We start from the raw sequence: 14447 nt of genomic DNA on the forward strand, positions 1-14447 counted from the left end.
AGGAAAGCTAGGTCCAGAGTGGGCTGGTCCAAAACTTCGGCAGTGGCAAGAGATGCGGCCCACATGTCCACAGTAAAAGCAGATGGATCTGTCATCACGTGTGTGCCATTTGGCTGTATTGGGATAGCTCGGGTAGGCACCATGCTCGCTCCAGTGAACAGGTGCAGAGGCTGCAGATGAAGCAAAGTCAGAAAGGTTGGTGGAGCAGATGGACAGCAGACCCACATTGGCAAGTTCTTGGCGAATCACCAATTGAATGAGAGAAACGAGCGGCCGGGAATCGTCAAAGCACTGCCTCACTGGTGTGGCAGGAGACGCTGCTTCAATTTCTCACCGGACAACACGTACAACGTTCTCAGAGGCGGTGGGCTTACACAGTAGACAAATGTCTTCGCACGTCGACGAAGCTAGTGTTCCGCAGAGGCGTCAGCTGATGCACTATGCAGCAGCTCTTCGCACCTTCAAAGTGGCGACATTCATTAATGATCTCATTGACCGTTGTCATGTTCTTGTAAACAAGAAGGTTAAACGTGTCATCCGTGGTGCCTTTTAAAACCTGGCTGACTTTGTCTGCCTCTGCCATAATATTCTCCACCTTACAGCAAAGAGCTAGGTCGTCCTGAATGTAGGCCACTTAAGATTCAGTGGGTGTCTGTGCACGGGTCCCAACGACCTTGCCAAACAAATCTCGAAGCTTCTGTTGGCACTAGTCCCAACTTGTAATCTCTTTTTCACGTGTCTATAACCAGACCTATGCTGTTTTCTTTAGGTAGGATATGATGTTAGCCAGCATAAGTGTGTTATCCAACCTGCTGTGTGTGCTGACCTATTCATAATTCTGCAACCAGTCATCAATGCCCACATTGTCAATCCCAGAAAACGTCCCAGGGTTGCAAGGCTTGGACAGGATGACCATTGGTGGCGTCGACGGGGCCACAGTTGAAGACTCTCCTTCGGATGACATGGCGGCCACTGCGAAGCTCCCTCTTTCTCAAGTGACTGCCATGCACGTCCACCAATAATGTCACGGGAAGGAAGAAGCAAACGTCTATTTACAAATGGCTTTTAATGGCAAAGCCAACATTCGTAGAGAAGCAATAGCCAAAAATCTTCTTTGTCGTCTCCAAGGCTACCATTCATGTCCTCTTCTTCCAAAATTACAGACTGTGACACTATCTCGATGAAATTGCACATTTGCAATGAACGAAACAATCGAGAATAGCATTTTAGCATACTTTTAAATGTACCACATTGGTGAACAAAAAAGGCACTATATTACACAACAGTAACCCCTAGCATATGGCAAGACCGAGTGATAAAAATATGTTTGCCAACTTGAGAAGAGCAATACAATTATACCAGATGAGCACAATATATACAGCACAATAAACATGAAACTTACAATATGCACTATTATCATTTTAAACAAACATAGGAAGGGCTCGGCCTCTAAATTCCTAATTATACAGCCTCATGAGCAGTAGAAGCATACATAAAGCTATGGCAGTACATAAAGGCATCAGTCCTGCGGTACACACAATTCTTGGATAATATCTGCAGCTTGCAGAGCATCCTCCTGTACCATTGAATATGATGCTATCATACCAACTTTTGCTGCCGTGTCACTTAGCAAGCTCTTCATCATAAGCCTGGTTACGCCCACTGCAGGGCAAAGGCCTCTCCCACACTTCTCCAACAACCCCGGTCATGTACTAATTGTGGCCATGCCGTGCCTGCAAACTTCTTAATCTCATCCGCCCACCTAACTTTCTGCCGCCCCCTGCCACGCTTCCCTTCCCTTGGGATCCAGTCTGTAACCCTTAATGACCATCGGTTATCTTCCCTCCTCATTACATGTCCTGCCCATGTCTATTTCTTTTTCTTGATTTCAACTAAGATGTCATTAACTCGCGTTTGTTCCCTCACCCAATCTGCTCTTTTCTTATCCCCTAACGTTACACCTATCATTATTCTTTCCATAGCTCGTTGCATCGTCCTCAATTTGAGTAGAACCCTTTTCGTAAGCCTCCAGGTTTCTGCCCCGTAGGTGAGTACTGGTAAGACACAGCTATTATATACTTTTCTCTTGAGGGATAATGGCAACCTGCTGTTCATGATCTGAGAATGCCTGTCAAATGCACCCCAGCCCATTCTTATTCTTCTGATTATTTCCGTCTCATGATCCGGATCCGCCGTCACTACCTGCCCTAAGTAGATGTATTCCCTTACGACTTCCAGTGCCTCGCTGCCTATTGTAAATTGCTGTTCTCTTCCGAGACTGTTAAGCATTACTTTAGTTTTCAGCAGATTAATTTTTAGACCCACTCTTCTGATTTGCCCCTCCATGTCAGTGAGCATGCATTGCAATTGGTCCCCTGAGTTACTCATCATCATCATCATCAGCCTGGTTACGCCCACTGCAGGGCAAAGGCCTCTCCCATATTTCTCCAACAACCCCGGCCTGAGTTACTAAGCAAGGCAATATCATCAGCGAATCGCAAGCTACTAAGGCATTCTCCATTAACTTTTATCCCCAATTCTTCCCAATCCAGGTCTCTGAATACCTCCTGTAAACATGCTGTGAATAGCATTGGAGAGATCATATCTCCCTGCCTGCCGCCTTTCTTTATTGGGATTTTGTTGCTTTCTTTATGGAGGACTACGGTGGCTGTGGAGCCGCTGTAGATATCTTCCAGTATTTTTACATACGGCTCGTCTGCACCCTGATTCCGTAATGCCTCCATGACTGCTTAGGTTTCGACAGAATCAAACGCTTTCTCGTAGTCAATGAAAGCTATATATAAGGGTTGGTTATATTCCGCACATTTCTCTATCACCTGATTGATAGTGTGAATATGATCTATTGTTGAGTAGCCTTTACGGAATCCTGCCTGGTCCTTTGCTTGACAAAAGTCTAAGGTGCTCCTGATTCTATTTGCGATTACCTTAGTAAATAGTTTGTATGCAACGGACAGTAAGCTGATCGGTCTATAATTTTTCAAGTCTTTGGCGTCCCCTTTCTTATGGATTAGGATTATGTTAGCGTTCTTCCAAGATTCCGGTACGCTCGAGGTCATGAGGCATTGCGTATACAGGGTGGCCAGTTTCTCTAGAACAATCTGTCCACCATCCTTCAACAAATCTGCTAATACCTGATCTTCCCCAGCTGCCTTCCCCCTTTGCATATCTCCCAAGGCTTTCTTTACTTCTTCCGGCGTTACCTTGGGGATTTCGAATTCCTGTAGACTATTTTCTCTTCCATTATCGTCGTGGGTGCCACTGGTACTGTATAAATCTCTACAGAACTCCTCAGCCACTTGAACTATCTCATCCATATTAGTAATGATATTGCCGGCTTTGTCTCTTAACGCATACATCTGATTCTTGCCAATTCCTAGTTACTTCTTCACTGTTTTTAGGCTTCCTCCGTTCCTGAGAGCATGTTCAATTCTATCCATATTATACTTCCTTATGTCAGCTGTCTTACGCTTGTTGATTAACTTCGAAAGTTCTGCCAGTTCTATTCTAGCTGTAGGGTTAGATGCTTTCATACATTGGCGTTTCTTGATCAGATCTTTCATCTCCTGCGATAGTTTGCTGGTATCCTGCCTAACGGAGTTACCACCGACTTCCATTGCACACTCCTTAATGATGCCCACAAGATTGTCATTTATTGCTTCAACACTAAGGTCCTCTTCCTGAGTTAAAGCCGAATACCTGTTCTGTAGCTTGATCTGGAATTCCTCTGTTTTACCTCTTACGGCTAACTCATTAATCGGCTTCTTATGTACCAGGTTCTTCCGTTCCCTCCTCAGGTCTAGGCTGATTCCAGTTCTTACCATCCTGTGGTCACTGCAGCACACCTTGCCAAGCACGTCCACATCTTGTATGATGCCAGGGTTAGCGCAGAGTATTTCTAGTCTGGCCGTTCGGGCTCCTTCACGTCCACTTTCGGCTATCCCGCTTGCGGAAGAAGGTATTCCTTATCCTCATATTATTCTGTTCCGCAAACTCTACTAATAACTCTCCCCTGCTATTCCTAGTGCCTATGCCATATTCCCCCACTGCCTTGTCTCCAGCCTGCTTCTTGCCTACCTTGGCATTAAAGTCGCCAATTAGTATAGTGTATTTAGTTTTCACTCTACCCATCGCCGATTCCACGTCTTCATAGAAGCTTTCGACTTCCTGGTCATCATGACTGGATGTAGGGGCGTAGACCTGTACAATCTTCATTTTGTACCTCTTATTAAGTTTCACAACAAGACCTGCCACCCTCTCGTTAATGCTATAGAGTTCCTGTATGTTACCAGCTATATTCTTATTAATACGGAATCCGACACCTAGTTCTCTTCTCTCCGCTAAGCCCTGGTAGCACAGGACGTGCCCGCTTTTTAGCACTGTATATGCTTCTTTTGGCCTCCTAACTTCACTGAGCCCTATTATATCCCATTTACTGCCCTCTAATTCCTCCAATAGCACTGCTAGACTCGCCTCACTGGATAACGTTCTAGCGTTATACATTGCCAGGTTCATATTCCACTGGCGGCCTGTCCGGAGCCAGTGATTCTTAGCACCCTCTGCTGCGTCGCAGGTCTGACCGCCGCCATGGTCAGTTGCTTCGCAGCTGCTGGGGACTGAGCGCCGGGGTTTGATTGTTGTGTTCATATAGGAGGTTGTGGCCAAGTACTACACCAGGGTGGCCAATCCTGCTCTGGTGAGGGAGTGTGTTACCGGTTCTGGTCACAGGGATCAGGCCACACTCCAGGCCTGTTTGTGCAATTTTATCAACACGCGGATTTTTTTTTTTAGTCCGGTGGAAAATTGCCGGCACCGGGATTCGAACCACGGACCTCTTGCACGCGAGGCGGGTGTTCTACCTCTACGCCACCGCTGCACCGACGCTATATTCATATTTATTTATTTTAGCCTCCAGAGCCCATCACACATACTTCGTAGCACATTTAGTCTGTCAATGTCCAACCTACTACAAGGCTTGCTCTTCACAATCCTCATATCACAAAAGCATCTTTCTACTCCAGCGTTTGAAAAAGGCAATGTCAGCGCTCTCATGGCGAGCATGGCCAGCTCGGCAAAAGGCTTTTCACCTTACGCATCCCTATAGGAAATGACTGCTGCCCAGAAACCATTGGTTGCATTCATAGAGCACCATTTTACATGCCGCAAATTCCTCCAATGTGTTTCGCAAGCGAACATGGCTTCTAGGAGAGCAATTGTGACACCAATTCTGTAATTGGCTCCTGTATAGCTTTCAATGCATGCTCTACAGAGAAAAAAGAACCCTTTTGCAAGCACTGGATGTTTTTGTGAAAGCTGGTTGAAAAGTTCCACAATGAAACATCGAGAGGGAAGGCACAGCTCCTTTTCATCATCGCATGGCAAGCATGAGTCTCAAGAGGGCTCTTTCAAACTGGTGACCGAAGTACGGATTTGGGTCGAGATGCCCTTTGATATTGTTATGATATGATCGAGCGATGCTCAAGAAACGAGCCGCCGCGAGAACGATGACGAAGTTGGTCGGTGCGCTTGGCGCGAGCGAGTGTCAGCCTGGCTGCCTGGCTCCAGTGTAAATAGCCTGTAAATAGACTCTTCTGTCTGTGTCTTACCACACGTAACATTATGGTGGAGGGCAGCGATCCCCGTCCTCACCACGGAACTCAGAAGTGGTCGGCACACCGAGCTTGTCACCATGCCTCCCGGTGACGCGCCCACCTCTACAACGGCTTCGGCATGTCCCACTGCTCCAATCGTCACGGTCGCCCCACATCGCGACCCAGGTGTGTTCTCTGGACTGGAGGGCCAGGATGTTGACGACTGGATCAAACTCTATGAACACGCCAGTGCTAATAACAGGTGGGACCCAACGATTATGCTCGCCAATGTCATCTTTTATCTTGGCGGCACCCCACGCGTGTGGCACCAAACGCATGACGACGAGATAACCAGTTGGGACAATTTCAAGGAGAAGCTACGGGAACTGTTCGGCGACCCCATTGGGTGCAAGGCTGCCGCGAGAAAGGCTCTTGCGTCTCGTGTACAGTCATCTACGGAGCCGTACGTTTCCTACATCCTCGACGTCTTAGCTCTATGCCGCAAAGCTGACAATGGTATGTCCGAAGCCGATAAAGTGTCACATATTCTAGAAGGCATCGCCGACAACGCTTTCAATTTGCTTGTTTTCGGCAACGTCTCGACTATCAACGCCATCATCAAAGAATGCCGTCGCCTTGAGCAAGCTAAGAGCCGCCTTTTTACACACCACATCACACGGCTACTTGACACTGCTGCTACGTCGACATGTGAGGGTCGACTACGTCAGACCACCACCTGTGACGACGTCACCAGTATTGTTCGCCGTGAACTCGAGGCCACCTGTTTGCCAGCTTTCTCCACGACGCCTCCCGATCCGCCAGCAACCACAATGGCAATGATCCAGGCCGTCGTCCGACAGGAATTTCAGAACATGGGTCTGAACTCTGTGTGTTCCACCTCTCAACCCAGCGTTTCCCAGTTCTCTAGCGGCCCTCCTCGTCCTTGGCAGTCCTTTTCCGCCACATCTCGCAGCAACCCGACCGATTGGCGTACCCCTGATGACTGGCCGATCTGCTTCCACTGCTGTCGCATCGGCCACGTCGCTCGTCACTGCCGCAACCGATGGCCACCAACTCCTCGGACATACACCGCCGCTTATTCCCGCACTTTTGGACCTTTCGTTCCCTATACCAGCCGCCATGAATCCACTGCCGCTGATGCTACTGCTCTGAACCTTCGGTACAGCCGCTCGCCCTCACCTCGACGCCATCAGTCTCGTTCGCCCCAACCCCGTCGCTTCTGTTCGCTGCCTATCGCCTCCCGGATCCAGCCGGAAAACTAGGCACTGCAGCTTCTGGAGGTGAAGCTACATTATCGACCCTGCCCTCAAATCCTCTGGTCACGTTACCCACGAATCAAAACCTTCTTGACGTTCACGTTGACGGCTATCCTGTCACGGCACTCATAGATACAGGAGCACATCTTTCAATTATGAGTGCTGCCTTCCGACGACGACTCAAAAAGCTCCTCACCCCAGCGTCGGCCCGCGTCGTACGCGTTGCGGATGGCGGTACTGTGCCTATCATCGGCATGTGTACGGCACGCGTCAGCATCGCCGGCCGCCACACTCCTGTCCTCTTCACCATAATTGCTCATTGCCCCCACGACCTCATTCTCGGCCTCGATTTTCTCTCCGCACATTCTGCTCTTATTGACTGCTCTTTCGGTACCCTTCGCCTTGAGTTGCCGATGCTCGCAGAACCTTCTGACGCACCCCACTGCTGCTTACGTCCCATCGGTTTTCTTCGCCTGCAGCCCAAGTCCATAGCCTACATCGAACTGTTGTCTTTCCCACAAGTTCCTGATGGCGAGTACCTCGTCACTCCTCTGCCCGACATTCCAATAAGGTATGACGTTACAGTGCCTCACAGTATACTTAATATTATTGGGAACCGCACTCGAATGCCTGTCTGTAACTTTGGATTGGCAAAGCAGATTCTACCGCAAGGTATTTGCCTTGCCACCGTTGATTGTCTCGGCGACCAATACGTGGCAGCGTTATCGGCCGATGAGTCTCGCGAGCTTAGCAGGCCTCTCGCACCAGCCTCGGGTGCCAATCCCAATATAAAGAAAATGATTGCAACGGACCTGTCCTCGGCACAGGCTGAAGAGCTTTGCCAATATTATCGTCCTACCGAGATATTTTTGACATCGACGATCGCCCTTTAGGCCAGACGCCCGCCGTCAAGCATCGTATTCTTACTGGCGATGCTACGCCCATTCACCGACGACCGTATCGAGTTTCTGCGTCAGAACGCCGAGTAATTCAAAACGAAGTCAACAAAACGCTCGATAAAAACATCATTGAGCCTTCTTCGAGTCCCTGGGCGTCACCTGTGGTGTTGGTTAAGAAGAAGGACGGCACGTGGCGCTTCTGTGTAGACTACCGTCACCTGAACAGCATTACAAAAAAGGACGTCTACCCGCTCCCACGTATAGACGACGCCCTTGACTGCCTGCACGGTTCCAGCTATTTCTCGTCCATTGATCTTCGTTCGGGAAACTGGCAGATTGCTGTTGACGATATGGACCGAGAAAAAACCGCGTTCATCACACCTGACGGCCTATACCAATTTAAAGTAATGCCGTTTGGATTATGCAACGCCCCTGCCACCTTCGAGCGTATGATGGACTCCTTGCTCCAAGGTTTCAAATGGTCCACATGCCTCTGCTACCTCGACGACGTCATCGTCTTCTCGCCAACGTTCGACACTCACCTTGAACGTCTCGCAACTATACTTGATGTATTTTGAAAGGCGAAGCTGCAACTTAACTCGTCCAAATGTCGTTTTGGCCACCGACAAATTACTCTTCTGGGCCATCTCGTTGATGCTTCCGGAGTACAGCCTGATCCCGACAAAACTCGCGCTGTCAGAGAGTTTCCGGTTCCGAAGACAGCCGCAGACGTTCGAAGTTTTGTAGGGCTTTGCTCGTACTTTTGTCGTTTTATTCAAGATTTTGCGGCAATTGCTAGACCCCTCACTAATCTTTTGAAGAAAGGCGTACAATTCTCGTGGGGTACTGCAGAAGCCGCCGCCTTCTCTCGTCTCGTTACTTTTCTCTCCTCACCACCCATTCTCGCCCACTTCGACCCTGATGCCCCTACAGAATTGCGTACAGATGCCAGCGGTCATGGCATAGGTGCCATCTTAGCCCAGCGTCAGCGTGGCCAGGATCGCGTAATTGCTTAAGCGAGCCGCCTCCTCACACCATCGGAGCGCAACTATTCCATTATGGAACGAGAATGCCTTGCTGTAGTCTGGGCGGTTGCGAAGTTCCGTCCTTACCTTTACGGTCGCCCTTTTTCCGTAGTCACTGATCATCATGCTCTCTGCTGGCTCTCTTCGTTAAAGGATCCTACAGGCCGGCTTGGTCGATGGGCTTTGAGGCTACAAGAATTTTCATATTCTGTGGTGTACAAGTCTGGCCGCCTGCACCAAGACGCTGACAGCTTGTCGCGTTACCCTGTTGACGACCCTGACTCCTCCAATATTACCAGTGCTGCTTGCGTATTCTCTGTGTCGCAGATGCTTCTTTTCGCCGACGAGCAACGTCATGACGCCTACATCAGAGCACTCATCGACCGTTTTGAACACTCTCCGGCCGACGCCACACTACGCCTCTTCGTCCTCCGCGACGGTACTCTGTTCCGTCGTAACCTTCATCCAGACGGCTCTGAGTTCCTGCTTGTAGTACCTAAACACCTCCGCTCCACCGTTATAGAAGAGCTCCACGACGCACCAACGGCAGGACATCTCGGCGTATCTCGAACCTATGACCGTGTACGTCGCGTTTTTTCTGGCCTGGTCTTGCCCGTTCCGTACGACGTTACATCGCCGCTTGTGAAGTTTGCCAACAACACAAGAAGCCTTCCCAGCTCCCCGCTGGTTACCTGCAGCCGCTCGACATTCCTGCCGAACCCTTTCATCGTGTCGGCTTATACCTTCTCGGCCCATTTCCGGACTCTACATCAGGAAACAAGTGGGTTGCAGTCGCGGTGGACTACGCGGCCCGCTACGCCGTGACCCGTGCTCTTCCAACCAGTTGCGCAACTGATGTTGCGGGCTTCCTCCTACATGATATTATTTTGATGCATGGTGCTCCGCGTCAATTGCTAACAGACCGTGGCCGTACGTCTTTGGCCAAAGTCATTGACGACATCATGCGTGCCTGCTCAATACGGCACAAATTTACCACCTCCTACCATCCCCAAACTAACGGCCTCACTGAGCGCTTGAACCGCACCCTTACAGACATGCTATCCAAATACGTTTCCAACGACCACCGTGACTGGGACCTGGCCCTACCTTACATTACCTTTGCATATAACTCTTCCCGTCTCGAAACGCTGGCTTTTCCCCGTTTTACCTCTTGTATGGCCGCGAACCAACGCTACCACTGGACACTGTGCTTCTGTCCGCCACAGCTTCAACTAGCGCTTATGCCCGTGATGCAATCGCCCATGCTGACCACGCTCGCCAACTTGCGCGCAGTCGTCTACAAGTGTCTCAAGACAAGCAGAAGCAACGCTACGACCTCCGTCACCGTGATATCCATTTTGTGCCCGGCAGCCTCGTGTTGCTTTGGTCACCTTCGCGTAAAGTTGGCCTATGTGAAAAACTCCTTTCTTGTTACACAGGCCCATATCGCGTGCTCCGCAAAGTGACCGATGTCACCTATAAAATCGTTTTAGCCACGCCCACTACGTCCTCAGCTGTGACAACCAGTGACATCGTCCACGTCGCCCGACTCAAGCCCTACAACTCTCCACGCGCCTTGGATATTTAACAGCACCGTGACGGTGCTTTTGCCGCTGGGGGGTAGTGTTACGATATGATCAAGCGATGCTCAAGAAACGAGCCGCCGCGAGAACGACGACGAAGTTGGTCGGTGCGCTTGGCGCGAGCGAGTGTCCGCCTGGCTGCCTGGGTCCAGTGTAAATAGCCTGTAAACAGCCTCTTCTGTCTATGTCTTTCCACACGCAACAATATAAACCGTTAACATGTCATATCGGGAAGCTACCAAAAATACTTTTGCGGCTGTTTACTTCGCAAGGATCATCAGATCTTCAAACGCTGGGTTTTGTTTTTCCGCTTGATAGGATTTGTTGACACACTGAGCTTCCACTAAAATTTTGTCCAGCAACAGTATGTAGCATTTGTTTTTGGTCTCACTGTATATAAAGCATCATTTCCGCGTAGCTCATTTTGTCTCTCCGTTCTTTTCCAAAAACTTCCTTCAGTTTAGTTCATTGGGCAAGTATCCTATTTCCTGCTGTGAGTATTGATAACCAACGTGTGACAGGCTAGGAGAATAGTAAGTGGAGTCTCTGCGCCTTTTATTTCGCGGTATAAGCTATGGTATTGCAGTTTCCCTGTTTAGGAGTGAGCAAGCCACCGGTATGTCTCTCTCACCATGTTTTGCGGCAAGGTCACCAATGCATGTGAAACTGCAAGCTGAAGAGAATGGCAGACGCATTGCACCATAACAAAATGAATTTCGTTTCTTAGTCTAGTGTAGATGCCACTATTCACGCCCGTCATGATGCTTGGATTGTCTATTCGAATGGCAACAAACGCAACGATTTTTCAAAAATGTGGTCCAAGGATGTGCTTGACCTATTAGTAGTACACTTTGTGTGGTGAATCTTGACCTTGAATGCGACCTGGTTATCTTGAAAAAATTCGCTTGCAAGCTTCTCCCAAGTGGTTGATGGTGTTCATTGCACAATGCTCAGCATCAACAAGAGTGGCTTCTGCTTGACTGCACAGGACTTGGCATCACATGACCGCAGTTTCAGTCGGCTGCTGAAGTCCTTTGCATGGCCCACATTCCAAGTGCTTTGCAGACGTGGCATGTTTATCGGTGCTCGCTTTCTTCACCTCAGTAGAACATTTGCAAAATTTGCAAAAAGCCTTGACGGGGTCCTTGGATATCGCCATGAGCCACTCCTTGTACTTATCCTCTTTAAGCCAGCAATCACTGAAGTGCTGTTCGCACGCTCCTGTCTGCCATGTTTTCTGAGTCTCTCATAATCATGAATATATATATATATATGCCACACTCTCGAATTACTTTTCGCAATCAGAGCAATGATAAAGAGGAATAACCAACCACACATAAAAAAGCCAAGTGTTGAACAAAGCACTGCAACACATACAAAACAGTATCTGGAGTCAGTGGTCCCAGAGACAGTCGATTGACCGCAGGACCACGATGTGGCCATCGCTGATGAATGAAGCAAGGTTGATCTCCCTACGCTGGCTCGGCAACAGTAGCATCAAAATGCCGGAAGTTGCACAGTAGCGCTTCTCGAACGAAATCCCGAAGAGCGGAGCATGGACCGCCACTGATTGGGCAATCAGTCGCGTCGAAACTCCGGAGGTCGTATAGTAGAGCTTCTAGCGCTTCTTGAAAATGGAACTAAGGCGTGAGTTGATAACTGGTGATCATCATCATCAGCCTGGTTACGCCCACCGCAGGGCAAGGGCCTCTCCCATAGTTCTCCAACTACCCTGGTCATGTACTATTGTGGCCATATCGTTCCTGCAAACTTCTTAATCTCATCCGCCCACCTAACTTTCTGCCGCCCCCTGCTACGCTTCCCTTCCCTTGGAATCCAGTCCGTAACCCTTAGGATCATCGGTTATCTTCCCTCCTCATTACATGTCCTGCCCATGCCCCAGGCACGTACCCAGGATTTTTTTTCGGGGGGGGCCCACCACCTCTATCATCATCATCATCATCATCATTAGCCTGTTTTATGTCCACTGCAGGACGAAGGCCTCTCCTTGCGATCTCCAATTACCCCTGTCCTGCGCCAACCGATTCCAACTAGCGCCCGCGAATTTCCTAATTTCATCGCTCCACCTAGTGTTCTGTCGTCCTCGATTGCGTTTCCCTTCTCTTGGTACCCATTCTGTAATCCCAATGGTCCAACGGTTACCTAACCGGCGCATTACATGACCTGTCCTGCTACATTTTTTCCTCTTGATGTCAATTCGAATATCGTCTATACCCGTTCGCTCTCTGATTCAAACCACCATCTTTTTCTCTTAATGTTATGCCTAGCAATCTTAGTTCGATCGCTCTTTCCGTGGTCCTTAACTTGCTCTCAGGTCTCTGGCCATATGCACTGGCATAATGCACTGGGAAATGCACTGGCAAATGCATTGGCACTGGACATATTTCACTGGCAAAATGCACTGATTGCACACCTTACTTTTCAATAATAATGATAAGCTTCTAGTCAGGAGCTGGCAATGTCTGCCGTATGCGATCCAACCTATTTTTATTCTTCTGTGAATTTCCCTCTCATGATCAGGGTTCCCTCTGATTAATTGACCTAGGTGAACGTACTCCTTCAGTCTCTAGTGGCCGACTGGCCATCCTGATCTCTTGTTCTTTTGTCCGGCTATTTATCATTATCTTCATCTTCTGCATAATAATATTCAACCCCACTCTTACACTCTCTCTGCTAAGGTCTCCAATCATTTGTTGTAACTCGTCTGCGTTGTTGTTAAATAGAACAATGTCATCGGCAAATCGAAGGTTGCTGAGATATTTGCCGTCGATCTTTACTCCTGAGCCTTCCCAGTTTAATAGCTTGAATTCTTCTAAGCACGCAGAAAATGGCTTTGGAGAAATTGTGTCTCCCTGTCTGACCCCTTCCTCTATAGGTATCTCCCTGCTTTTCTTGTGTAGAATTAAGGTAGCTGTAGAACCTCTGTAGATATTCTAACGCGAAAGACGAGTCAGTAAGATGAGAAACTATTTACAGATTATATTTACAACAACGGTTGCAGCACTGACCGGTTAGATTCACAGCGCGAGCCCAGTTCGTTCTTCCTCCTCTTTTCTGGAGTGATGGCGCCTACGCGCCTCGTTCAAACAAACAAATACCTCACGCATCTAGCAATATTTTCCAAGCTTTTTACGTAACCGTTCTGTACTCCTTGATTACGTAGTGCCTCTACGATTGCTGGTATCTCTAACTGAATCAAATGCCTTTTCGTAATCTATATAAGCCACATAGAGAGGCTTATTGTACTCTGTAGATTGCGCGATAACCTGATTGATGACATGGATGTGATCCATTGTAAAGTATCTCTTCCTGAAGCCAGCCTGTTCCCTTGGTTGACAAAATCTAGTGTTAACCTTATTCTATTGGAGATTATTTTTGTAAATATTTTATATAATGCTGGGAGCAAGCTAATGGTCCCACAATTGTTCAATTCTTTAACGTCTCCTTTTTTTGTGGATTAGTATAATGTCTGCATTCTTTTAGTTTCCTGGGACCCTTTCAGGCGATAGACACTTCGTATAAAGAGCCGCCAGTTTTCCAAGCATTATGTCTCCTCCATCTTTGATCAAATCGACTGTTATTCCACCTTATCCTCCCGCTCTTCATCGTTTCATGTCTTGCAGGGCCCTTCTGACCGCATCCCTAGTTATAGTAGAGTTTCTGTATCCTGTTCATTAATGTTTCTAAGTGAACTATCGTGACTCCTCTGGGTACTGTACACAGGTCAGCTTAGAATTTTTCCGCTGCTTTTACTATATCTTCGAGATTGCTGATGATATTATGCTTCTTATCTTTTAGTGCATACATCATGGTTTGTCCTATGCCAGGTTTCTTTTTTACAGATTTCAGGCTGCGTTCATTTTTTACGGCTTCTTCAGTCTTTCTCATGTTATAGTTTCGAGTATCAGTTATTTTCGCCTTGTTGATCAGTTTTGACAGTTCCGCGAATTGCGTAACGCTGTGCGGCCGCCAGTCCCATACAACCACGTAGAGCGCAGGACTCTGCGATTCTAGATGTACTGCGCTCACCGCG

The 14447-nt window shown here is 48.4% G+C and overlaps 1 protein-coding gene across 7 annotated transcripts in view; it reads left to right on the forward strand.

Annotated features, from left to right (window-relative positions):
- The window catches only part of gwl (serine/threonine-protein kinase greatwall), a 472763-nt gene that overhangs the window by 412817 nt on the left and 45499 nt on the right, over window positions 1–14447 (forward strand). For 2 of the 7 annotated variants that reach the window (XM_065444903.1, XM_065444898.1), the window contains one exon: window positions 877–1122. The exons of the other annotated variants lie outside the window; for them this stretch is intronic. In XM_065444903.1, coding sequence (XP_065300975.1) covers window positions 877–1022 — 146 coding nt within the window. In that variant the 3' untranslated portion in view covers window positions 1023–1122. Of the gene's footprint in view, window positions 1–876; window positions 1123–14447 lie in introns of those variants that run through there. 7 annotated transcript variants of the gene reach the window in all.

Source organism: Dermacentor albipictus, chromosome 1 (assembly GCF_038994185.2).
Source record: "Dermacentor albipictus isolate Rhodes 1998 colony chromosome 1, USDA_Dalb.pri_finalv2, whole genome shotgun sequence".
Taxonomy (NCBI): Eukaryota; Metazoa; Arthropoda; class Arachnida; order Ixodida; family Ixodidae; genus Dermacentor; species Dermacentor albipictus.